This window comes from Muntiacus reevesi, chromosome 3, assembly GCF_963930625.1.
Source record: "Muntiacus reevesi chromosome 3, mMunRee1.1, whole genome shotgun sequence".
NCBI classification, from domain to species: domain Eukaryota; kingdom Metazoa; phylum Chordata; class Mammalia; order Artiodactyla; family Cervidae; genus Muntiacus; species Muntiacus reevesi.
In genome coordinates, this window is record NC_089251.1 from 88,648,117 (window position 1) to 88,675,354 (window position 27,238).

General features: G+C 36.4%; 1 protein-coding gene across 5 annotated transcripts in view; it reads left to right on the plus strand.

The window, feature by feature from the left end:
• The window catches only part of ZNF638 (zinc finger protein 638), an 83,466-nt gene that overhangs the window by 36,347 nt on the left and 19,881 nt on the right, over positions 1–27,238 (plus strand). For all 5 annotated transcript variants that reach the window (XM_065929500.1, XM_065929503.1, XM_065929504.1 and 2 more), the window contains 11 exons: positions 10,254–10,312; positions 10,524–10,576; positions 15,416–15,466; positions 17,164–17,235; positions 18,008–18,094; positions 18,542–18,610; positions 19,184–19,221; positions 21,677–21,808; positions 23,912–24,040; positions 25,215–25,256; positions 25,765–25,899. In XM_065929500.1, coding sequence (XP_065785572.1) covers positions 10,254–10,312; positions 10,524–10,576; positions 15,416–15,466; positions 17,164–17,235; positions 18,008–18,094; positions 18,542–18,610; positions 19,184–19,221; positions 21,677–21,808; positions 23,912–24,040; positions 25,215–25,256; positions 25,765–25,899 — 867 coding nt within the window. The remainder of the gene's footprint in view (positions 1–10,253; positions 10,313–10,523; positions 10,577–15,415; positions 15,467–17,163; positions 17,236–18,007; positions 18,095–18,541; positions 18,611–19,183; positions 19,222–21,676; positions 21,809–23,911; positions 24,041–25,214; positions 25,257–25,764; positions 25,900–27,238) is intronic.

Genomic DNA, 27,238 nt, shown 5'->3' on the forward strand with positions numbered 1-27,238 from the left:
CTTTCTCCCACTCTGGATCTTGTCTTCATATTTTTTTGTTGTTGTTGGGTTTTTCTTATAGTTTTCTTTGGTGTGCAAAAGCTTGTAAGTTTTGTTAGCTTCAATTTGTGTGGTTTGTTTTTTTGTTTTTGTATCTGTTGCCTTGGGAGACTTAAGAAAAACGTTGGTACCATTTGTATTAGCATGTTTTTGGTATGCTCTCTTTTAGGAGTTTTATGGTATTAAATAAATAAAACTAGACACTGAAGGTGGCAGAGCAGAAGGATATAAACTCACGTCTTACAAAAACGCCAAAATATGTTTTAAGTCTTTAAGCCATTTTGAGTTCATTTCTGTGTGTTGTGAGAGGGTATGTTCTAACTTCATTTATTTACATGCAGCTGTCCAACTTTCCCTGCACCTCTTGCTGAGGAGACTCTCTTTTTCCCATTGTTTATTCTTGCTTCCTTCATTGAGGATTAATTGACCGTAGATGTATAGGTTTATTTATTTATTATACTGTTCCATTCATTTGCATGTCTGTTTTTGTACCAGGTGCAAACTGTTTTGTTTACTGTAGCTTTGTAGTATTGTCTGAAGTCTGGGAGAGTTGTGCTTCCTGATTTTCTCCCCCCTCCCTGCCCCCGAAAATTGCTCTGGCAATTGTGGGTCTATGGTTCCACATAAATTTTTGAATTATTTTACTTCTATGAAAAAATGTCATGGGGGGTAATTTGATAGGGATCACATTAAATCTCTAGATTGCTCTGAATAGTGTTGCCATTTTAACAATGTTCTTTCAATTCAAGAGCATGGGCTATTTTTCAGTTTCTTTGAATCTTTTTTTTTTAATATTTTATAACTCTCAGCATGTAAGTTTTTCACCTCTTTGGTGAAATTTATTCCTAGTTTTAAATTTTTTTGGTGAGACACTTTTTTCTCATGGAAGTTTTCTTTTCTTCTTTTTTTTTTTTCCAATTTATTTTTAATTGGAGGATAATTGCTTTATAGTATTGTTTGTTTCTGCCATATATCTTTTGGTGATATTTTAAAGGACATTCTCTTTCTGATATTTCATTGTTACTGTGAAGGAATGCAACCAATTTCTGAATGTTCATCTTGTATCCTTCTACTTTGCTGAATTCATTTATTAGATCTATTCATTTTTGTGTATAGTTCTTAGGGCTTTCTATATATGTAGCATGTCACCTGCATATAGTAACAATTGTACCTCCTCCCTTCCAATTTAGATCCTTTTTATTTGCTACGTGATAAGAGTTTTTATCTTGAATGGATATTGAATCCTATCAAATGCTTTTTCTGTATCTGTTGAGATGATCATGTGGTTTTTGACTTGTTACTGTGATGTGTTATGTTGATTTGTGTATGCTGAACCATACTTGTGAACCTGGGATGAACCCCACTTGGTCGTGTTATATATGTATCAATGATACTGACCCTGTACTCTTCTTTTTTGGTGATTTCTTCCTCTGGTTTTGGTATTAGAGTGATGGTGGCTTTATAGGGTGTCTTTGAGAGTGTTTTCTCTTCTTCAGTCTTTTATATTCTTCTTTGAGAGAGTTTGCCTATGACGCCCTCCAGTCCTGGGCTTTTTGTATTGGAAGTTCAGTTTTGTTTACCCTTTCAAAGAACCAGCTGTTGATTTTGTTGACTTTTTTCCCCCTATTGTTTTCTTAATCTCTATTTTATTTCTCCCCTGCCCCCATCTTTATTTCCTTCCTTCTTCTGACTTTAGGTTGTTTATTCTTTTAAAAATTCTTTTGTGTAGTAGATTAGGCTTTTTACTTGGGATATTTTTCTTTTTTTTGATGAAGACCTGTATCACTATGAACTGCTCTCTTAAGAACTGCTTTTGCTGGATTGCATAGATTTTGTGTGGTTGTATTGTCTCAAGGTACTTCTTAATTTCCTTACTGAGCCTTTTTTTTTCTTCTTTTAGTAGCATGTTATTCAGTCTCCATGTACTCATTTTTTTTTTTCTTGTTTTCTTTGGTTGATTTCTAGTTTCATGCCATTGTGATCAGAAAAAATGCCTGAAATAATTTCTGTACCCTTAAATTTGTTTAGGTTAGTTTTGTGCCCCAGGACATGTGGTCAATCCTAGAAAATGTGTGTGCACTTGAAAAATATATATATTCTGTGGGGTTTTTTTGGATGCAGTGTCCTGAAAATATCTAATAAGTCTTACTTTTCTGTTGTAACATTTGGACCTCTGTTGCCTTATTGATTGTCTGGAAAATCTCTCCACTGATGTGAGTAGGTGTTAGTCTCCTACTGTTATTGTCTTCATGCTGATTTCTCCCTTCATATCTGTTAGTTATTTATGTATTTGGGTGCTCTTAAATTACGTGCATATTTGTTGATGAGTGTAAAATCTTCCTCTTGTATTGATCCTTTTATCATTATATAGTGTCCTTTATCTTTGTAGCCTTTGCTTTAAAGTTTATTTTGTCTGATATGAATATTGTAAGTCCCACTTTCTTTATTTTTGCATGAAATATCTTTTTCCATGCCCTCACTTTCAATCTGTATATGTAGGTGGATCTCTTGTAGGCAGAATATTGTAGACCTTTTTTTTTTTTAAATTTTACACGATAGTGTATATCCACTTTTCATCTTTAAAAGTTAATTAATATTTGACTGTGCTAGGCCCTTGCTGTGTGTGGGCTTCTTACCGCGCACCCTCTGTTGCTGGGCACGGGCTCTGTGGCGCGGGTTCAGCAGTTGCGGCACACAGACTCCTCCGCTGTGGGTCCAGGCTCGTGTGCTCCCTGGCACGTGCAGTCTCCAGCACCCGCGATCAAACATGTGTCTACTTCAGTGGAGGCAGATTCTTATCCAGCACACCACTAGGGAAGTCCCACTCTATGTCTTTGGATTGGAGTATTGACATTTAAGGTAATTGTTGATTCGTGTATTTATTGCTTTTTTTTTCTTTAAAAAATTTATTGAAATATAGTTGATTTACACTTTTCATTAAAAAAAAATTTTTAAGTGTAGTTGATTTATGTATTGCCACACCAAACTGTAGTTTTCAGTTGATTTTTTGCTTCTTCCTTTCTTTTACTTTTTGTGATTTGATCATTTCCTTTTTTTCTGCCACTCCCTTCTGGCCTGCAGTATTTCTGTATCGAAATCAACTGATAGCCTTATGTAGGTTCCCTAGTAATGAACTCTTGTTTTTGTTCTGCTGCCTTTAGAGTTCTCTGTTTAACTTGCCATTTTTATTATGTCTTGAAGTAGGTCTATTTGGGTTCATCTTGTTTGGGACCTTCTGTGCTTCCTGTATCTGGATATGTTTCCTTCTTTAGGTTTGGGAAATTTTCAGCCATAATTTCTTCAAATACATTTTCAATCCCCTTTTTTCTTTCTTCTTCAATCTCTGCATAGACTGACCTGCTTTATATTATCCCATAGGTCTCTTATATAGCTTTTGGTTTTTCATTTGGCTTTCTGTCTGCTCCTTTGATTGGGTAATTTCCATTAGTCTGTCTTCTAGGCCACTTATTCTTCTGCATTATTCTTTTTGCTATTTACTACCTTGAGCTCAGCTTTCATTTTGGCAAATGAAATTTTAGGTTTTACTTAGCTCCTTTTCACAGTTTCTAGTCCTTTTTTTTTTTTTTTTTTTTTAATAATAATCTGTATTTCTCTTGATAGCCTTTCTTAATTGCTTCAGTATTTTCAGTACCTCCTTTTTCAACTCAGTGTCTATTAGACTGAAGAGTTCTGTTTCATTGTTCCTTCAGGGAAATATTCTTGATATTTTAACTGAGAGTGGTTTCTCTGCTTCTCATTTTCCTTGTACTTCTCTTAGTCCGAGAGTTCAGGAGAAACAACTGTCTCGCGTAGTGTTAGAGGCTATTTATAAGCAGAAGCATCCCTGTGTAGCTTGTGTGAGTTTTAATATTTTTTTGATGTGAAGGCCGTTTTTGATTTGGATTCTTGCTGTCTTTCTCGTCAGCATGTGCTGGTTGTTACCACCTTGATAAGGAGTATGCAAGTGCACAGATTCTCAACTCATGCAGGTTCCTAGGAAGGTGGGGCCTGCAGTTGTGTTCCACTGCAGTGACAGTGTTATTTTGCAAACCCCCAGAGAGGTGGAGTCAGTGGTTGGCATCGGGTCATGAAACCCTTGCAGTGGTGGCAGGCCTCACACGCTCCCAGGGGAGTTGACCCTGATGGCGGACTCGCGGCAGTGGCAGGCTGTGCAAATTCCTGGAAAGGTGGGAGCATTGACCTGCATCCGTTTGTAGAACTCTTGGCAATGGCAGTGGCAGCAGTCCGTGCCTACCTCTGGAGTCTGAGATGGTAGTCACGACTTGCACCCACCCCTGGAATTTGTGTGGGCCGCCTATAAGCATATGGAGAAAGAAGCTTCTATGACACCCCTCTCCTCTTGCGCCCCTTAACAGTGGTCCCTTGTGTCTCTGAAGGACCCAGGCTTCTTGGACTCCCATCAGTTGTGGTGTTCTACCTCGTAGCCCCTTCAGACTGTCTTCACACAGCCAACTCCAGTTCTGTCCTTTGGGCCTGACCTCCAAAGCCCAGGCCTCAGTACACAAGCTCCACCTGCCCTAATGGTTGACTGGACAAGCATTTTAGGCTGTGGGGATCAGGTCTCTCTTGGCTTTGTCCTCTGCACATCTGTTGCTGAGCTCTCCTCTGAGGCTCCATTCCTCCCCCTCTGTTCCAGCTGATCTCATCAGTGAGGGGACTTCCCAGTGTGCAGAAACCTTTTCCTCTTTCACAGCTCCCTCCTAGAGGCACAGGTCCTGTCCTGATTCCTTTCTTTATTTTCTCTTTTCTTTTGCCCTGCCCAGTTATGCAGAGATTTTCATGCTCTTTTGGAAGTCTGCCTTCTGGTATTGTTCAGTAGATGTTCTTTGAAAGTTGGTCTACGTGTAGATATACTTTTGATTATCTGTGGAAGGAGATCGGTGCATCCTATTCCTCACATTTTTCTGTTGGGTTATTTGCCTTTTAAAAAATTTTCATCTGAAGGTATTCATTATCCTAAGATACTAATTTTATATTATACATGAGAAGTATTTTCTTTTAGTCTGTTGCTTACATGATACATAAAGTTTTTTTACTTTTGGTGTACTCCAGTTTACTGCTCTTTTGCTCTTAATGGATTTTTTCTTTTATTTTAGAAGACCTTTATACCAGTGCCAGAAAGATATGTTTCCATTATTTTTTAAATCTATTATTTGTGATACAGTGTGTGAATGATATGACTGTTTGCAAAATGGGTAACCAATTAACCCAACACTGTTTATGCCTCATTTATCTTTCCTCATTGATTTGTAAAGCTGTCTTGTGTATAAATTACCCTATACATATAGATCTGTTTCAGTCTTTTTATTTTCATATGAATACTATGTGATTTAAATTTTTCTAACTATAGCTTTATAATACTTGTCATTTTTCTAATAGAATAGTTTCTTTTTTCTCTCCTTCATGTATTTTTGCTTAATCTTAAACATTTACTCCTATATATTAGATTTAGAATCAGTTTGTTCTCTAAAAAATCTTAATGGATGTTTAATTGGTACTGTACTGAATTTGTATTGATATATTTTCAGTACTAAATCTTTTTGTGCAAAAACAGGTTTTATTTCTTCATTTATTTAGATTTCATTTTGTGTCCCTCAACGAATTTTTACTTTTGTTTCATAACATTCTTTTGTAATGTTTCTGTAACATGCATTTTGGAAGAAGTGCTAATTTTTATTTATTTGTGTATGTTATAAATACTATTTCAATTGCTATTAAAGAAAAGAGTTGTATTTTTTATGTTTTCTTATTGGAGTAACCCATCATCCTGGTTTACTAATATTAGGTACATACATGCCCATCTCATTGTCCCGTTGTCCTAATTTGAATAATGATTACATGGTGACTGTTGTCATTACCAATTTAGAATTTCTTTCATTTTCAGTTAACGGAAAACTTCTCCAGTGGTTTATTAAACAAATAAGAGGTTTATTTATCTTATAACAGGAAATTGACTGGTGGGTGATCTGTGGCTGTAGAGCAGCTCTAAAATATCTTTAGGAACACAGCCTTTTGATTTTTCTAATTCACTGTCATTAGCATCTACTTTTTCATCCTTTTTGTAAGATGGTTGTACCTTCTGGCATTATTTCAGTCTTTCGAAGAGAAAGAAAGGAATGTGTCAGGAACACAATGAATTTTTAGTGTCCCCCCTCCGCCCCGCACACCCCCCCCACCAAGAAGGAGGAGTTCCGCAGCAACTTCCACCTACATTTGATTTATCAGAACTGTGACACATATCCTCCTCTATTGCAGAGAAGAATAAGGGGAAGCAAGAATTGAATACATAATTTAATAATTTAAACTTTATTTTGAGACAGTTAAATGTTATTCAGAGTTTTCAGTAGGGCTGTGACAGTGAAATTGATGGATTTTAAAGATTCATCAGGAAATGATCTGCAGAATGAATTAGTTGGGGAAATGACTCTGAGGGCAAAGAAAGCTTAGCATATTGATTAAAGGAAAGAAGAGAAAAGATCACTGAAATCCAGTTAGAGCACTCATCTAGCCAACCAGACTACTCTAAGAGTAGTAACAGTTTGGGGTGGATTTTAGCCTTGAGAATAGAAAGAAGAAATAGCTTTTATACTATTGACTCTCAAGCAGGACTAGCTGATTATTAAATTTTTAAATGCAAGATCAATATTCTTTAATTCTAAAATGTTTAATCTGGGAAAATGGCCGAGTAATGATACATTTAGGGTGTTAGAGTATTTCAAGCAGATTAAAATAATTCTCTTAGATGATTTCTTTATAAGGTTGGTAAGGCAGCAGTGTAAGTTGAAAAGTTCAGTCATTTACTATTTTGATTTTCGTAGTAATGAATGGCCTAAGTATCAACACTGAAAACTAGAAAACATGCCATCTACCTGTCACAGACATTGATGTTCTTCAGTTAAATATGGTTTGAATGGTGCTGAATTAAAGCCTTTGAAGGTTTACTCATGACTTCTCTCTTGTGATTGACCCAGAGGGAACCCCCAACAGAACTCTGGTTATGGCTTCTTCAAGGTTAGAAGTTTATGGGATAATCTTTTGGCCTGTTACCATAGGGGAAGACATTAAGTTTTCCTGTCAGAGCAAGCACAAAATAGACTGGAAACTCAAACTAGGAAAAAGAAGGTCAGCCCTATAGATTTCTTGGTCTACACATTAATTTTGACATGAATAGTTAAAGTCATGACAAAACCTTTATGCCCACATTTGATGTTTCATGTTAGGACTGCCTTGGACTCTGTGATTCAGAGAATATTCTCTTCATTTTGCTACTTCTTGGAATCAGTAATAAAATGTTAGAGAAAAGGTAAAATTTTTCTACATCCCTGTATTACACCTGAAGGATTAAAGTATGGTTCTTCACAGTTCTGGTGACAAACCTTGTCTGACAAATAACCTTGTGTTTAATTACAAACCAGCGTAGACATGAGTCTTTAGCAATGATTCTTAACCAATCTGCTGAAAGCAAGCATTCTTCTTTTCCAGAAAAATGGGCACATGTTGGTACTCAAAATTTTCCTTAAGGAAGCAGGAGCTTTTGATACAGAAAGGAATATAATCAGAGTTTTCAACAAACAGAAGGACCTTTGCAGTTATAAAATAGTGCTAAGGCTCTTTAAGAAAATAAATCAGAAAAAACAAGACTTAAAAAACTCAGATTTACTGGTTTCAGCAAGATTCATGGTGACGTTATATCTAAAAGCTAGAGCAAGCAGTCAGCTTAGATTTAAGAAGACTGCATGGAGAACAAAAACAGTGCCAGGAAGCAGTGTACAGTGGTTTGAGCATTATGGAAAATCTAATTAATAACAGATAAAACTGAGGATATACAATCAGTTCAGAAGAGAGTTTAGTTTCATTTTAATTCAAAAAGTATTTCTTGGGACTTCCCTGGTGGTCCAGTGACTAAGACTCTGTGCTTCCAATGCAGGGGGGTGTGGGTGTGATCCCTGATCGGGAAACTAGATCTCACATGCGACAATTAATAGTTGGTTTGTTGCAACTAAGAACCAGCACGACCCAATAAATAAATATTTAAGGAAAGAACTATTTCTTAAACATCTTTTGTATGTCAGCCATTGTGGTACATGCAGAAGATGCATTAATGAACAAGGCAGATGTGCTTCTATCCTTCTTAGGACTTAACAGTCTATTAGTAAAGGTTAAAAAGTCTAAAATAATGAAGAGCAAAGTCATGGTGGATACATCTAAGAGACCCAGTCTGCATATAACTAGGATTCCAGAAAGAAGATAGCACTTAAAAACTGGTGAAGATGTTAAGTTTCACAATTATAAAGGTGAAAGCCCTAGTGATCCGGGCAGATAACTGTGTAAATGTAAAAAGCGGTAGACCAGCCTTAGATAGCCAAACAACTCATTCCCAAGGTTGAGTGAAAAAAAGATTGATTCATTGTAATTTATTATGCAGATTTCAAGTCAAATAATCAAGTTGTATGCTAGGACAGTATTCTCAGACATGTATGGGCTCAGAGAACCTTTCATCTATATGTATTTCCTAAAATATAATCATCAAAATGAAGAACTTAAGAAATGGAGAAGTTATGATATAAAATGGTGATTGCACCAGGCTTCCCTGGTGCTCAGTGGTGAAGAATAAGAGTTGGACATGGTTTAGTGACTAAACAACAATGAGTAATAAAACCGTTTAAACATAGAGTGCATGTTTGTTCAGTCATTTCCGACTCTTTGCTACTCCATGGACTGTAGCCCACCAGGCTCTTCTGTCTGTGGTAATTCCCAGGCAAGAGTACTGAAGTGGGTTGCCATTTCTTCCTCCAGGGGATCTTTCTGATCTAGGGATCAAACCTGAGTCTTTTGGATCTCCTGAATTGGTAGGCAGATTTTTTTTTTATCACTGAGCCACCTGGGAAGCCCATTTAAGCAGGATAAAACACAAATAGTTGTACCTTTATAAAATAGTATAAATTGTTCCGTTGAGCCCCTTTTTTGGAGGGAGTTGGGGTGGGCAAGAATAACAGAGTCGGTTGCCATTCCCTTCTCCAGGAGATCTTCTGAGCCAGGGATCGAACCCAGATCTCCCGCACTGTAGCCACGTGGAAAACTTTACCGCCTGAGCTACCAGGGAAGTCAAAATAGTATAAATTGTTAAAAAAAAATAAAAACAATAACTTTGTCCTAAAATAGTGTCATTAAAAATTAGCATGTAAGCCACCGGTGTCAGGGCTTTTAAATTTATAAGAAGAAATCAATAGTTTCATATTTCTTTTGAAATTGGAGATACCCATTAGTAGAATATAAGTAGGAGGATGAGTATCTTCTAAACCAGTGGGGGTAAGGGAGATGTTTGGATAAAATCCCGTATGGCACAAAAGGAAATGTCAAGGATGCCTCCAAAGAACAGAAAACATAAAATGAAAACAATTATAAGTTCAAATCATTTTAACACATATTTATTGGATGTTCACTAATTGCCAAGCTTAAAGAGCAACACACCGTTCAGTAAGGTAGTTATGGAAGGTTTCATTAAAAATGTGAAAAGGAGGTGAAGGTGTAAATTGTTCCTTGAATTGGGAGCATTCCAAACAGCAACTGCAGAAGACTTCTCAAGTCCATGCCTATGTAGTTTGTTTTGTTTTAGGAATTTAAAGGGTGCTTGGGACTGAAAGTAGAGATATATGTGGTGATTTTGGGGTTAGAGAGTGGGTGAAATGAGTAGTGTAAACTTTTTTTTTAAGTGTTAGCTTTTTTTCTGAGTGTGATGAAAGGTTTTGAGTTTAGGAGTGGCAGTTATCAGTCTGGTTCTAGGTTAAAAGTGGTGTGAGGGTGGTTGAAAAGCAAAGACAGAAGCAGAGAGCATTATGAGTTTATTATAGTAATTAAAACAAAAGATTGTGATAGATTTGACCAGAATGATAGTAATTAGATATCAGAAATAGTATGGCACTATTAGAAATGTCTTTGAAAGACAGTGATAGGAAAATGTCAATAAGTGATAAAAGACAAGATGTAAAATTACACTGTATAATCACAAGTTGAAAATATTTTATTTCTGTCTATAAATAGAAAAGGTAATTAGCATTTTTACTTCAGGGTAAGAAGATTTTTATTTGTGGTTATATATGTGTGTAGATTTCTTATGCTTTTGTGTATTTTGTATATTCCCTTTCATAATTTGAGAAGAGGCTTAAGGTTTTCAAAATATTTTTCCTTCATAGAACAAAGAGGTGAAGAAAAAGATGTCAGATTCAAAGAAAACATCTGCATCTACTTTAAAGTAAGTAATTCTATGATTTTCTGTGTGAGAACAAATATGCATATGAATTAAATTTTAAAAGTTTTGACTACATTTTTATTATATTTTCTCTCCCTGTTCAAATGGGACATCATTCTAATTGAATTATTTTAAACTTTTTTAGATTTAAGCTTTGCATCTTTAGAAGATTTTTGTTAGAATTTCTTTGCTAATTTTTTTCTTCTTTTAATAGAAAAGATATAGATGCTTCCACAGCTGTTGAAACTGTGACTGCAGCTTCTGCTAGTAAGTTGTTACTTTTAATATTCCTCCAGTATGAGTATATTTTGTCAGTTTACTGGAAACTTCTTGGAAGATGATGCTAGGAAAATAGTATTCATTGTGCTTTAGTAGAAGGGATCCACATTGGCCCCTATTTTAAGTTGGTGTTCCACTGGAGAAAGCCCATAATTCTTCAGCCTTGCATAAATGACCCTTTACTTTTTCCCTGAAACTTTTTCAGTCTCTTGTCACACAGATGTATATTATGTTTCAGTTACTCAGAGCAGTTTATTTTCCAGTTCTTCTGTCCTATTTCATTTCTTTTTTTTTTTAATAGGACATGTGATTTATTTATTTATTATTTTGGTTGCGCTGGGCTTCCTTGCTGCGAGAGGGCTTTCTCTGGTTATGACGAGTGGGGGCTACTCTCTAGTCTCTGTGCAAGGGGGTCTCACTGGAGTGGCTTCTCTCGTTGTGGAGCACGGGCTCTAAGGCACGTGGGCTTAGTAGTTGTGGCACCCGGGCTAAGTTGCTCCGTAGCACGTGGGATCCTCCCAGACCAGGGATCGAACCCGTATCCTCTGCATTGCAAGGCAGATTCTCAACCACTGGGCCACCAGGGAAGCCCTGTCCTATTTCATTTCACAGGTCTTTATACTGTGAAATACTCCATTCATGTGGAGTCATTGTCTAAATTCCAGTTAACTTTACTTAGTAACAACCCGCTCCAGTATTCGTGCCTAGAGATACCATGGACAAAGGAGCCCAGTGGGCTACTGTCCATGGGGTCCCACAGAGTCAGATACTACTGAAGCAACTTAACATGCATGCATGCATTGGAGAAGGAAGTGGCAACCCACTCCAGTATTGTTGCCTGGAGAATCCCAGGGATAGAGGAGCCTGGTGGGCTGCCATCTATGGGATCGCACAGAGTCAGACACGACTAAAGCAACTTAGCGGCAGCAGCATCAGTAAGTACTTCTAAAGTACCTACTTAGTAAGTACCAGGCCTTGTGCAAGGTAATGAAAATACAAAGCCAGTTAAAACTCCTTTTAGAGGGTCAAGGTGGGGCAAATTCTCATTTATTCTTTAAGGCCTGTCTCAGAAAGTGCTTCTTTTTGATACCTTTCATGACCCTTAGGCAGTTCAGTTCAGTTCAGTCACTCAGTTGTGTCTGACTCTTTGTGACCCCATGGACTGCAATAGGCCAGGCTTCCCTGTCCATCACCAACTCCTGGACCCTGCTCAAACTCATGTCCATTGAGTCGGTGATGGCATCCAACCATCTTATCTTCTGTTGCCCCCTTCTCCTCCCTTCAATCTTTCCCAGCATCAGGGTCTTTTCCAATGAGTCAGTTCTTCACATCATATCTTTGATCTGCTTGCAGGCTAAGGGACTCTCAAGAGTTTTCTCCAACACCATAGTTCAAAAGCGTCAATTATTGGGCACTCAGCCATTTTTATGGTCCAATTCACACATTCCATACATGACTACTGGAAAAACCATAGCTTTGACTATACAGACCTTTGTCGGCAAAGTAATGTCTCTGCTTTTTAACATGCTGTCTAGGTTGGTCATAGCTTTTCTTCCAAAGAGCAAGTGTCTTTTAATTTCATGGCTGCACTCACCATCTGCAGTGATTTTGGAGTCCAAGAAAATAAAACCTACCACTTTGCACTTTTTCCCCAACTATTCACCATGAAGTGATGGAACCAGGTGCCGTGATCTTCATTTTTTGATTGTTTGAGTTTTAAGCCAGTCTTTTCACTCTCCTCTTTCACCTTCATCAAGAGACTCTTTAGTTCCTTTTTGCCTCTGCCATAAGGGTGGTATCATCTGCATATCTGAGGTTATTGATATTTTTCCCCACAATCTTGATTCCAGCTTGTGCTTTGTCCAGCCCAGCATTTTGCATGATGTACTCTGCGTATAAGTTATATAAGCAGGTGACAATATACAGCTTTGACATACTCCTTTCCCAATTTTGAACTAGTCTGTTGTTCCATGCCTGGTTCTAACTGTTGATTCTTGACCTACATGCAGGTTTCACAGGAGGCAGGCAGAATACCAGGGTGGTCTGATGTTCCCATCTCTTTGAAGAATTTTCTGCAGTTTGTTGTGACCCACACAGTCAAAGGCTTTAACGTAGTCAATGAAGCAGAAGTAGATGTTTTTCTGGAATTCTCTTGCTTTTTCTATCATCCAGCGGTTGTTGGCAATTTGATCTCTGGTCCCTTTGCCCTTTCTAAATCCAGCTTGTACATCTGGAAGTTCTTGGTTCACGTACTGTTGAATCCTTGCTTGAAGGATTTTGAGCAAGACCTTGCTAGCATGTGAAATAAGTGCAGTTGTGTGGTAGTTTAAACATTCTTTGGCATTGCCCTTCTTGGAGATTAGAGATTGGAATGATACTGACCTTTTCCAGTCCTGTGGCCACTGCTGAGTTTTCCAAATTTGCTGGCATACTGAAGGGCAGCACTTTCACAGCATCATCTTTTAGGATTTGAAATAGCTCAACTGGAATTCTATCACCTCCACTAACTTTGTTTGTAGTGATGCTTCCTAAGTCTCAACTTGACTTCCCATTCCAGGATGTCTGGTTCTTGGTGAGTGATCACACCGTCATGGTTATCCAGATCATTAAGATCCTTTCTGTATATTTCTTCCATGTATTCTTGCCTCCTCTTATTAATCTCTTCTGCTTCTGTTAGGTCCATGCCGTGTCTGTCCTTTACTGTCCCCATCTTTGCGTGAAACGCTCCCTTGGTGTCTCTGATTTTTATCTCTAGTCTTTTTGCACTCTGTTGTGTTCCTCTGTTTCCTTACATCATTCACTTAGGAAGGCTTTCTTGTCTATCCTTGCTATTCTTTGGGATTCTGCATTCAGTTTGTTATAACTTTCCTTTTCTACTTTGCCTTTAGCTTCTCTTCTTTTCTCAATTATTTGTAAGGCCTCCTCAGACAACCATTTTGCCTTTTTGCATTTCTTTTTCTTGGGGATGGTTTTATCACTGCCTCCTGAACAATATTACAAACCTCCATCCATAGTTTTTCAGACACTTGATCAGATCTAATCCCTTGAATACTTGTTACTTCCATTGTATAATTGCAAGGGATTTGATTTAGATCATACCTGAATGGTCTAGTGGTTTTCCCTACTTTCTTCAATTTAAGTCTGAATTTTGCAATCAGAGTTTATGATCTAAGCCACAGTCAGCTCCTACTCTTGTTTCTGCTGACTGTATAGAGCTTCTCCATCTTTGGCTGCAAAGAAAATATCATCAGTCTGATTTCAGCATTGACCATCCTGTGATGTCCATGTATAGAGTCGACTCTTGTGTTGTTGAAAGAGGGTGTTTGCTATGACCAGTGTGTTCTTTTGGCAAAACTCTGTTAGCCTTTGCCGTGCTTAATTTTGTACTCTAAGGCCAAGCTTGCCTGTTACTCCAGGTATCTCTTGACTTCCTATTTTTGCATTCCAGTCCCCTATGGGGGGACTCTGTAAGGTGTTCATTCTGTAAGGTCTTTCAGGTCATCATAGAACCATTTAACTTCAGCTTCTTTGGCATTAGTGGTTGGAGTATAGACTTGGATTGCTATGATATTGAGTGGTTTGCCTTGGATACGAACAGAGATCATTCTGTCATTTTTGAGATTGCATTTCAGACTCTTGTTGACTATGAGGCCATCATAGAAGCATTCAACTTCACCTTCTTCAGCATTAGTGGTTGGGGCATAGACTTGGATTACTGTGATATTGAATCATTGGCCTTGAAAATGAACTGAATTACTGCAGTATTGAATGGTTTTCCTTGGAAACAAACTGCGATCATTCTGTCGTTTTTGAGACTGCACCCAAGTGATGCATTTTGGACTCTTGTTGACTATGAGGGCTGTTCCATTTCTTCTCAGGGATTCTTGCCACCAGTAGTAGATACAATGATCATATGAATTAAATTTGCCCATTCCGGTCCATTTTAGTTCACTGATTTCTAAAATGTCAATGTTTACTCTTGCCATCTCCTATTTGCTACTGCTGCTAAGTTGCTTCAGTCGTGTCTGACTCTGTGCGACCCCATAGACGGCAGCCCACCAGGCTCCCCTGTCCCTGGGATTCTCCAGGCAAGAACACTGGAGTGGGTTGCCATTTCCTTCTCCAATGTATAAAAGTGAAAAGTGAAAGTGAAGTCGCCCAGTCAGGTCCGACTCTTAGCGACTCCCTGGACTGCAGCCTACCATGCTTCTCCGTCCATGGGGTTTTCCAGGCAAGAGTACTGGAGTGGGGTGCCATTGCCTTCTTCAGTCTCCTGTTTGACCACTTCCAGTTCACCTTGATTCATGAATCTAACATTCCAGGTTCCTATGCAGTATTGTTCTTTTCAGCATTGGACTTTACTTTCACCACCAGCCACATCCACAACTGGATGTTGTTTGAGCTTTGGCTCAGCCTTTTCATTCCTTCTGGAGCTATTTCTCTGCTCTTCTCCAGTAGCATATTGGGCATCTACCATCCTAGGGAGTTCATCTTTCAGTGTCGTATCTTTTTGCCTTTTCATACTGTTCATGGGGTTCTCAAGGCAAGAATGCTGAAGTAGTTTGCCATTCCCTTCTCCAGTGGACCACGTTTTGTCAGAACTCTCCATCATGACCTGTCCGTCTTGGGTGGCCCCGCATGGGATGGCACATAATAAACCAGGCTGTGATCCGTGTGATCAGTTGGTTAGTTTTCTGTGATTGTGGTTTTCATTCTCTCTGCCCTCTGATGGAGAAGGATAAGAAGCTTATGCCAAGTTAGCTCTTTCCTAAATGTAAATTATATTTTTTGTAATGTGTTACTGATGTATTTTTCTTATTGTTTTAGCGAAAACTGGACAAACCAAGACATCTGCAACCAAAGTAAATAAATCTTCAGGTATGTTTTCTATATTAGGATGTTAGACATATTGATTAAATTGTTTAAGATGGTTTTGTCATCAGTCTTGGATTTCATGTGATACAGTGTTTGCTGAATATATACCAATTTTTGAAATTTACAGTCATCTAGAAGTTTTGAGAAAGCATGTTTAGTAGACAATGCTCTTTTCCTGCAGTTATTATCAAAATAAGATAATTTAACTGGCAAACTATTTCTCCTGATGAATATTAGAAATATTTCCCTTTTTCTCTCTTATTTTGGTCTTTGTTTACTTTTCGTTTATAAAATAGTCCAGATAACAAATTTATGGCAAATTATGTTCTTTTTGCCTTTTTTGTAGGCTACATTATATTTTAAGTAACTAATTTAATTAACTAATTTAATTTTTTTCTGCTTGCCCTAGTATTTATCCCCCTTTCTGTTTTTCCTCTAGTAGAAGTAGTAAAGTGAATTGATTTGTGGTAATAGCATAGAATAGTGAAAGAAACACCTTAAGGGTTCATTTGGGCTTAGGTTACTGCAGTGTGACAAAACTTGGGCATGATTAGGAAATGACTGGTTAAATGACAATATAAAAATTAGTATTTCTCTTTTTGAGCAAAAATTAAGGTCTCTCTTTGGATATGAGCAGTGGATTTGTAAGCTATTTTGATTAAATATTGTAGATGTCATAATTCATTTTAATAACTTTTCAAAAGCATGATCATATTTTCACAGAAGGTCCTGTTAAATAGGGTGATTACCACCATTGTTTATAAAGGGGTAGTGTGCACAGCAATCAGTAAATTATCCCAGACTTCACAATTTAACTTGGAATTCAGCTTGGATTTAATGACTTCTGAACCTGGTCTTTTTCCTCATATACTGTCTTGCTACTTGTTGAGAATCCTGATTTTAAGAACTAAACCTCTTGTTGCTCTCTGAATAAAAAGGTTCAGTTTTTCTTGTTCTCTGGCAGTCTTTTTAGTGACACTTAGATGATCACAGTCTTTATATAAACTTCATTTTGGAATATAGGCAATAGTAACATATGCATATGTACAAAGTGTTAGAGCAGTTCAAAAAGTTCTGTTAAAATAGGACCCATTATGAATGAGTCAAAACAATCTTGATATGGCCTGACCATGATATAGGTATTCTTAAGGGCTTCCCTGGTAACTCAGCTGGTAAAGAATTTGCCTGCAATGAGGGAGATTTGGGTTTGACCCTTGGGTTAGGAAGATCCCCTGGAGAAGGGAATGGCTACCCACGCCAGTATTCTGGCCTAGAGAATTCCATGGACTGCAATAGTCCATGGGGTTATAGAGAATCAGACAAGACTGAGCGACTTTCACTTTGAAGGGCTTTTTAATCAACTGGGAGCCAAGGAAGCATGAATTGGGAGGTCCTAAATATAACTGCTTTTGGAACCATTAAAGCCATCATAGAAATGTTTTTATATCCTGTACTTAGTAATTTTGCTTCTAGTTGATATGATTTAAGTAACTTGCCTGAATGCTATTTTTTAAGTACCCAAAAAGGGAGGTGCATTATCATTTCTAATTTAGCAAATGATCTGTGTCCCTAAAGATGATAGCATTTTATGTTTTGAATAAAATACAGTCTGTTGCTCTTATATCCTTTGTGAGGTTCTTTGAGTATTGTTGATACTAATTAATAAATAAACCAGTTTTGACTGAACTTTTGTGATTTAGGGAAGTCAGCGGGTTCTGTCAAATCTGTGGTAACAGTAGCTGCTAAAGGTAATAAAGCTTCAATCAAAACAGGTAAGACTGTTGAAAGGTTATATTAAGTTTATTCATAATTCTGTTTTAAAGAATATAATAAATATAATATCAAAAGCAAGTTTTATATAATTCATATCTATTAACATCTTGAAAAGTTTAGTAGATACTTCTTTGATACTTAAAACTTGACACACATATAACTTTTGTTTTTAGGTGTTTTGGTCTTTGACAGCTTTTGCCATTGCAGATATTTTTGGAAAGATTTCTGACAGCTGCATAATAGGCTGCCATAACCACTTCCCTCCTGTTTAATCTTTCTTTTCCTCATATTTTTAGAGTTGTCACTTCATATTATCTTTCTCAGCTTATAGAACTCCCCTAATATTTCTACTTTAAAGATTTTCTTTCCATGTTGTAAGAATGTATCCTCCATCAAGAAATGGAACACTAAATTGTAACATGTTGAAACTAACATGATCTGTGTATTAATATATTTTCCCAGTAGACTAATGTTAATTGTAAAGAATCTTTGTGAAAATAATAAAGTAGAATTTTTGTGTGTGATTTGGTGTGCTTTTGGCACATGAGGATCAAATTTGTGAATCAATAACCCTTAACAAAAATTATATCTCAGTTTATATTTTTGTTTAATCTTACTGGTAAACAGATACTGGAAAAAAATTAGAAATAAATACATGGAAAAGAGCTGCTTTTATAGTGAAATTGAACTAATTTACTGACATATTAGTATGAAACATGGTAAATGGCTGAATAGAACCTTATAATAATGGTTAAACTCTACTTTTAAAAGCAAAATCTAGTGGAAAGAAGTCCCTGGAAGTCAAAAAGGCTGGACTTGTCAAGAACAAAGACACCAGTAAATCTGTGAATGTACCAGGTAAGCTTGAACTGCTATCATTCAGTACTTTTGTTTCATTAAATCCTATTGGTATACATTCGAGATATATTTTGGAGTCATTGCTTAAAAATGAAAAGGATTGTTTTGTGTTTCAAAGGAAAATTTGTATTAGCTTTGTCTTCAATCAGGTCAGCTTATGGAGACTTGAAGTAACAAAATAACCTAGCATAAGTTCCTGTTTATATTCATTAGTTTAATTGTATTAGTGTGTTTTTCTAGACTAATAAGGGCTCAGCTGGTAAGGAATCCGCCTGCAATGCCGGAGACTTGCATTGGTTCGATCCCTCAGTTGGGAAGATTCCCTGGAGAAGGGAAAGGCTACCCACTCCAGTATTCTGACCTGGAGAATTTCATGGACTATATAGTCCATGGGTTCACAGAGTTGGATGCGACTGAGAAACTTTGACTTTCACTTTAATCTTGCAGAGAGCTCTGAAATGAAGACAAATGTGGAAGTCAAAACCACTGAAAATGGTGCTAAAGAAACTATTTCAGGTAGGTAAATAGAAATTTTATTTTGTTTTCTTATGTTTAAAGATGAAAGATTAAAAAAAATTTTACTAAGGTTTTTGTGTCATATATATATGTAGGAAATATATACATATTACATATATATATATATATATATATATATATATAGTATGTTGGAAATGACAACCCAGTGTAGTATTCTTGCTTGGGAAATCCCACGGACAGAGGAGCCTGGCGGGCTACAGGCCATGAGGTCGCAAAGAGTTGGAAACAGCTGAGTGATTCAACAGCAACAACTATATATATGTATATATATATATATTTTTTTTTTCCAATATCAGGGTTATATCTAGGTGAATTTAAGAATATTGTGATTCAGATCTTCACCTTATCTCTTGATTTTGCTCTCAGAAGAAGTAAAACTGAATGTATTAATTGAAAGCCAGTTATTTTTGTAACTGTATGCTATTTAAATTTCTCAGGTCTTTTGTCTGTTACATACATTTTCATGAAGCTACTAGTTTATTGTGGAATAAAGTTAGATCTTGATAAATAAAATATATTTGCATGAATTCTTATTTTATTTTGTATCTTTAGCTGCTGTGGAGGCCACAGAAAATGAACCAGTCAACAAGGTCAGTTTTTAATTTCCCTCTTTTTTTTTTATAAGCTTAAGAGATTGTGACACAGTATAGTTTTCTTACTATAAACCTAGGTAAAAGATGTCAAGGTATGGTGAAAATCATGGTCTTTTGTGCCCTTGTAATAGATGGGGAGACAGTGGAAACAGTGTCAGACTTTTTTCGGGGGGGCTCCAAAATCACTGTGGATGGTGAGTGCAGCCATGAAATTAAAAGACACTTACTCCTTGGAAGGAAAGTTATGACCAACCAAAATGTGCATATTAAAAAGCAGAGACATTACTTTGCCAATAAAGGTCCGTCTGGTCAAGGCTATGGTTTTTCCAGTGGTCATGTATGGATGTGAGAGTTGGACTGTGAAGAAAGCTGAGCGCCAAAAAATTGATGCTTTTGAACTGTGGTGTTGGAGAAGACTCTTGAGGGTCCCTTGGACTGCAAGGAGATCCAACCAGTCCATCCTAAAGGAGATCAGTCCTGGGTGTTCATTGGAAGGACTGATGCTAAAGCTGAAACTCCAGTACTTTGGCCACCTCATGCGAAGAGTTGACTCATTGGAAAAGACCCCGATGCTGGGAGGGATTGGGGGCAGGAGGAGAAGGGGGCGACAGAGGATAAGATGGCTGGATGACATCACCGACTCGATGGGCGTGAGTTTGAATAAACTCTGGGAGTTGGTGATGGACAGGGAGGCCTGGCATGCTGTGATTCAAGGGGTCGCAAAGAGTTGGACTCAACTGAGTGAGTGAACTGAACTGAAAGTGTGTTTTGAGTTTAAAAATCTTGAGTTGCAAAAGTAAGTCACAGAAATTGAGGTGCAGATTATCATAAATAATTGTACATGTTACTGAGCATTTCTTTTCACTGAGAAGAAAGTGTTAAGCCAGCTGGGTTTTTGAGTAGAAAAGCAACAGGATTTTGTGAAATTATTTTTTTTTTCTTATAGAGGCAAATGGGAGATATGTTAATACTTAGAATACCAGTTAATTTTTTGTATGTTTAGAGGAGCAAGTGGCATTTGCAGTTCTGTTTCAAGGGCATTAAGTTCACATTGTTTTCCTGTGCCTTATATGTGTCATTTTGAATATGTTAAAATTTCGTTAATTTAGAAATTAGTGGTTAAGATCCTGAGACCCTTCAGGTGCTGAGGGTAAGTTCATATTAGAGCGGTTGCCCTATTCTTCAAGTAGTAATTAAGTAGTATGTGTTAACTTACTATTTTGGTTTGAGAAGAATATTTTAAAGCAGCAGTAGAATATTTAGATTGACTTATTGCATTCTAGAAGGAATCACTTGTGAACACAGTTTGCATGCTATTTAAAAATCATTCTCAACTAGCTTATGAAAATTATAATTTCCTACCCTCTCACCCTCCAGAAAGAAAAGTTACAAGTTGCTAAATTTAGTGTAGTGCACTTTTGTGGATTTCACCCAACATCCACTAAAGGAAAAGTTGGCATTTTGGGGGGAGTCATCTTGAAGAATGAAATAGATCTAAGAGAAGAGAAGGCAGAAATGGAAGTATTTTGTAGTGAGGATTGGGTTATGGGGTAAGGATACTAAGAGACTAGATAAGCTTTTTTATGTTGCTTACAAGGAATTATTTTACTCAGTATGATAAAAGGATATGCCCTGATTTCCAGTAGTCATGTATGGATGTGAGATTTGGACTGTAAAGAGAGCTAAGTGCAGAAGAATTGATGCTTTTGAACTGTGGTGTTGGAGAAGAGTTTTGAGAGTCCCTTAGACTGCAAGGAGATCCACCCAGTTCATCCTAAAGGAGATCAGTCCTGGGTGATCATTGGAAGGACTGATACTGAAACTGAAACTCCAGTACTTCAGGCCACCTCATGTGAAGAGTTGACTCATTGGAAAAGACCCTGATGCTGGGAGGGATTGGGGGCAGGAGGATAAGGGGACGACAGAGGATGAGATGGCTGGATGGCATCACCAACTCGATGGACATGCGTTTGAGTAAACTCCGGGAGTTGGTGATGGACAGGGAGGCTTGGCGTGCTGCGATTCATGGGGTTGCAGAGTCGGACCCGACTGGGCGACTGAACTGAACTGAGCTGATTTGGAGCATCAAACATATTAGCATCACAAGGCACAGGAATGGGAACAGTACACGAAAGGAAAGAGTTATAGTCAAAGACAGGCAGTGTTACGTTTTTAAACTTGTTTTTAAAAAAAAACAAACAAACTTGTTTTTAAGCAGTGGTTACAGAAGAGAACTAAAGACCTTGACTAGATGACAGAATTACTCTGTGTACTTAAAGAGTGGAAAAATGCATTTTTTATTGTTTTTAATTTGTGGTTTAGACCAACTTTCTAAATTAATCAGAGTATTAAATGCAATTTAAATACTAACAGTGATCTGCAGTGTCAAACTTAAATAAATATAACTAAGTAAGTAACAGTTTTAATGTCAGTTCTTAAATTTGTTTTGAAGGAAACAGAAGAAATGTGTCTGGTACTTATTTCTGATTTGCCTAGTAAAGGATATTCTGTTGAAGAAGTTTCCAACCTTGTAAAACCATTTGGTGGCTTAAAGGATATTTTGATTTTGTCATCTCATAAAAAGGTAAGAGTTGAAAATAGTTGTGAATTCATGTTGTCTGCAAGCGCATTTTGAAAAACATTAACTTTACAAAACTTGGAAGAAAGGGTTTAAGAGCAACACCTCAAAATAAGCTGTCTCAAGCTAAGGCATTTTTAAAATACAAAATACAGTTAATCACTTATTTTTAAAGTTTTATTCTATAATTAGGTGTAGTTTTATGGTGGGAAGGATGGATTTCCCCATTAAAAATTTGCTTGAACATTTAACAGAAAATACCTTATATAATAATAGTTTTTTAACAACTTACAAAGTTTTGTTTAGCTGTCTTTACTAGTATTTCTGCTTTTTTTTTTTTTTACCGTTTATACTCAAATGGGAAATAACCATTTTCAGACTCACACTGATGGAGTCATCAGTACATAGAACCAGCCTAGTTTTATCTGTATGTCTTCAAGTGTTTATTACTTTTGTAATTTTAAAACAAAATGTGTTAATAATGAACAACTTGTAGAAAATATTTATAGGACATGAAGGTTCAGAGAAGTTTAAATAATGGAACCAGCACCCTCAGAGTGGTGGGGAGTAGTGTTCTTATAGAAAGGAGTTGGTGATCATTAGAAATTTTTGAGAGTCAAACCAGTGTACTCAAGAAAACAAAGAAGGAAGGGATCATAAGTGTAAGTAATTATATTTAGTTTTCAGTTCAGTTCAGTTCAGTCTCTCAGTTTGTCCAACTCTTTGCGACCCCATGAATCCCAGCACACCAGGCTTCCCTGTCCATCACCAACTCTCGGAGTTTACTCAACCTCATGTCCATTGAGTGGGTGATGCTATCCAACCATCTCTCATCCTCTGTCGTCCCCTTCTCCTCCTGCCCCCAATCCCTCCCAGCATCAGGGTCTTTTCCAATGAGTCAACTCTTTGCATGAGGTGGCCGAAGTATTGGCGTTTCAGCTTCAGTATCAGTGCTTCCAGTGATCAAAAGTAGATTACTTGAATGATTGCACAGCTCTACATTAAAAATCATTGAATTGTACACTTTAACAGGTGAACTTTATGATATGTAAACTATATTTCATTAAAGCTATTTTCTAGAAAGCACATTATTTGTAATGTTTAGAGATGGATAAAAATTGAAAAAATACTTTTTTTAATATAAGAATTTTATGTGATAATACCTTGAAATAGGGGGAAATTGTGAAGCTCTGGGAATGAATAATTCAGATTCATAGTTTGCATCATATACCCAAGTGAATGTGCATAAATGTAAAATCCAAATACAAATCTAGATTATTTATGCCCACTTTTGATTAGAGTTGAATAGACTATTAGGTTTTTGAAGATTTAATATTTTTCTAGATGTTATGTGGAAAAATATCAGATTCACTCATATAAACATTTTAAACATTTTGAAATTAAAATTAACATAAAGCAAAATTGAAATAAAAGATTTAAAATATTTGTGTAAATGGGAAACAAAGGATTTGTATAAACATGCTATAATATACTAAAAGTTTGATAAATATGCTAATGACATAAAGAGATAATTCATTTTAGAAAGCTACAACTATAAATAAAAATATGGACTGTTTTCACCTCATTAACTATCAAATGTATGGAACAAGATTCAATCTTTTTACTTAACCCAGGTATGAAAATTAAAACCAAATTGTATGGTGCTCCAATTTTATACTTAAGAAAATAACAGGACATAACTTGATAACCATCACACATTTCTTTGGTTCGTTCATTCCTCATATTTCTCATATTTTGTCAATCATTGGGTTTCTTTACTCAGTACATGTTCGTTTGTTGTCTGCTACATGCTAGATACTGCTCTCGGTAGTAAGGATATAGTGATGAATAAGATAAATAAGATTTCCTTAGTGTCATTTACTACAGTGTCCCTTGTTATTCCTCTTTAGTATTGCCTTATGAATTCAGTCATTATTTCTTGGTTTTAGTTGTAATGTTCTTAGTGTATAGGCCTTACCTTTCTAAGGAATGCATTTTTTATTTTAAAAATATTTGCGAAGTTATGAAATTCATTTGACTTTTAAGTATTAATTTTTTTAAGAAGTAACTTAATAAGACTTTTTGTTCTTGTAATTTCTATTTTAAAAGGCATTTATAGAAATAAATAGAAAATCTGCAGATTCTATGGTAAAATTTTATACCTGCTTCCCAATATCAATGGATGGAAATCAACTCTCAATAAGTATGGCTCCTGAAAACATGAATTTAAAAGACGAGGTAAATAATAGATTTACCATCATATTTACCAGAATATTATTAAAATTTTTAATCAAATTTATTATAGTCTGTTTTGTTTTCTAGTTTTCTCCTTTGGCTCATGTGTTTTTTTCTCAAACACTAAGAAAGCATCTTCCTGTTTCTCCGTAGTCTCCCATCTCATTGTTTGAGAGTTACTTCCATACTGAGGGAATCCAATCCTTCATGTATGGTGGAAGGGATTATTTCCTTTCATTTCTCATAACCAGCTGGTGCTAGGTCTGATCTGTTTTAACTCCTGAAATTTCTGGAATTTGTTCTCTCTTCATCCCATTCACCTTTGCCTCACCTCTTTAAAACTCATACTAAAAATAGTTGTTATATGCTCTGCCTTCAGTTTTGTCTCCCTCAAAACCTTTTTCACAAAGTCATGACACTGGCATAAAATTCAAATCTATTCGAATTTAACTGATTTAGAAATCCTTCATTGTTTTTGTGTGGCCTACAAACATTTCCTGCTAAGAGGCATGAAGCAGAGATACTAGGAATCTCTAGAGAAGGGTGGAATGCATGTCTTTTGAAAAAGCTTTCCATAGAGAATCATTCTAATGTGATATATTAGCTGGGGTAGTTTTATATATGTCAGCATTGAAGAGAAAAAAAATGTTAAGAATTCTTGTCTCATAAGGTAAAGTTTGTTCTCTGTGCATTTAAGCCTTTTATCTAGCTTCTTCCAGCTTTGATGTCTTTGTGTGGTGCCACTCTTGGCCTGTTTATATAATTCAGTAACATCAAATTGCTGTGCACTTAATAACCTTGTGGTGGTTTTTTCACTAGCTTATATCCCTGTTCTCATCCTCGAGTTTGCTTTGTAATTTGAGTTCTCTTACTGTCTGCTAAATTAGATCTCTTATTCCTTGTATGTGAATTTGAGTGTCTTTCCCTAAATGGTACCCCCTTACTAGTCTTTAATGTTCTTAGAAGACTAAGAAGAATTATAAAGTCTATGGTTGGGTGTGACTTAAATAACTTGTGTAGAAAGAGGGAAAGATTTTTGGAAGGAACAAAAATTTTGCTTGACTCTCATTTTATGAGGTAGTTCTTAATGCTTGTTCATATTTTATTATAAATCTTGACTAATTAAATATATAAATAAGAGTGTGCACCTTTAATCTTCTTTATTTTGCCTTTCTAGGAAGCTATATTTACAACCTTGATTAGAGAAAATGACCCAGAGGTAAATTTTGCAGTTAAATGCTTTTGTACGCTTGTTGAATTGATAAAAAGCATTGTTTGTTTTATTGTTTTCACCTGTTAAGAATTAAAGAAAATCTTGGCACTAGTTTTAAAATATTGAAGTGATGGAGATGTCATATGAGTCTTCTCTTGGTAAAAAAATAAGAGAGGATAAAGGAGTCCCTTATGTGAAATATTTTTTAGATTCTGGAGCCATATTAACTGACTTGGATAAATATTGGGTATATTAGGTATTTTGGGTACATGTTATGTTGATAGAAAAAAGATTATACTTCCATTTAAAGCATATTGTTTCACTGATCATTCAGATATAAAATTAATACCACATTATCTTTACCTATATAGTCATTTTCTTACTCGTGGGAGAGGATGTCACCTGACCTCTGAAAAATTAAATTATTGTTAATCTGTGTTTTGCAGTTTGACACTTCAGCTATGTGTGTGTGTGTTTTTTTTTTCTGTGCTGTCTCTTAAAAAAAAAACTACAGGTAAATGTAGATAAAATTTACGATCGATTTGTACATCTTGATAACTTACCGGAAGATGGGCTTCAGTGTGTGCTTTGTGTGGGACTTCAGTTTGGGAAGGTGGATCACCATGTATACATGAGCAATAAAAACAAGGTAACAAGGGCCCTTCTCTTTTAGCTGTTTATCTTGTAGAGAAAATATAACTGAACTATATATTCAGTATGGTCTGCAACTTTTAATTCAACTTCTGAACTGAAACACCTGTAAACATTACTCAGCTTCTGAGCAGAATTATAATATACCATCTTATTTTCTCCTGGGCTGTAATAAGAAGGAAGAACTCTTAGTTTTAAGGGGAAATAGAAACTTGCACAGGGTAGAAAGGTAATGTGTACAAAGACCATTATCTTATGGGGAAGTTTAGACTTGAGTTCATCTAACCTTAAATACCTTTGTGACCTTAGCTAAGTTGTTTACACTTTTAGTTCTTATTTGTAAAATGAAAGTGGGTCAACCAGGTATTTTCTAAAGTCCTTTCCAGTGTTAAAATACACAGAGATAATTCTGTTAAGTTATATGTAAAGAAGTAGAAATAATCATACCTTATTTTCATAATTTGGCTAAACCCAAAAGGATAAATCCTTTTTACATTTGCTGTACCCTCTGTCTTAATTCAGACCATGTGCCCATGAAAATTAGGGTTTGGTTAACTATGTCTTGGGGCTTCCCAGGTGGCTTAGTGGTAGAATCCGCTTGCTAATGTAGGAGACATGGGTTCAGTTTCTGAGTTGGGAAGAGCCCCTGGAGGAGGAAATGACAACCCACTCCAGTATTCTTGCCTGAGAAATCTCATGGACAGAGGAGCCTGGCAGGCTACAGCCCATGGGGTAGCAGAGTCGGACATGACTGAGCACACACGGACACAACCGTATATTACCTAGAAAGTTTGAAAGGATTTTATAGCAAACTTAACAGTATTTGCTCCATAAAATATACCTGATCTACCAAGTAGTAGATACTAATTTCCTTGACATATTTAAGAAATTTCTTTAATCATGTTTGTCAAAGTTGAGTAGTGTTAACCATATTTACATTATTGTTCAGCCATCACCACTCTCCATCTCCAGAGCCTCTTATAAACTGAAACTTCCTGCCCATTAAATAGGAACTCCCCATCCCCCCTTTTCCTAGCTCCTGGCAACCACCACTCTACCGTTCACATTTGTGTCGCTCTGAATTTGACTGTTGATATTTTAGGTACCTCATATAAGTGAAATTGTATAATATTTGTCCTTCTGTGTCTGGTTTATTTCACTTAGCATAATGTCTTCAGCATGTGTTGTAGCCTGTGTCAGAATTTCCTTCCTTTTTGAGGCTGAGGCTGACAAAATATCCCATTATATGCACGAGCCACATTTTATCTGTCTACTCATCTGTTGATTGACACGTGGGGTTGCTTTTGCCTTTTGACTGTGTGAATAATACTGTATGA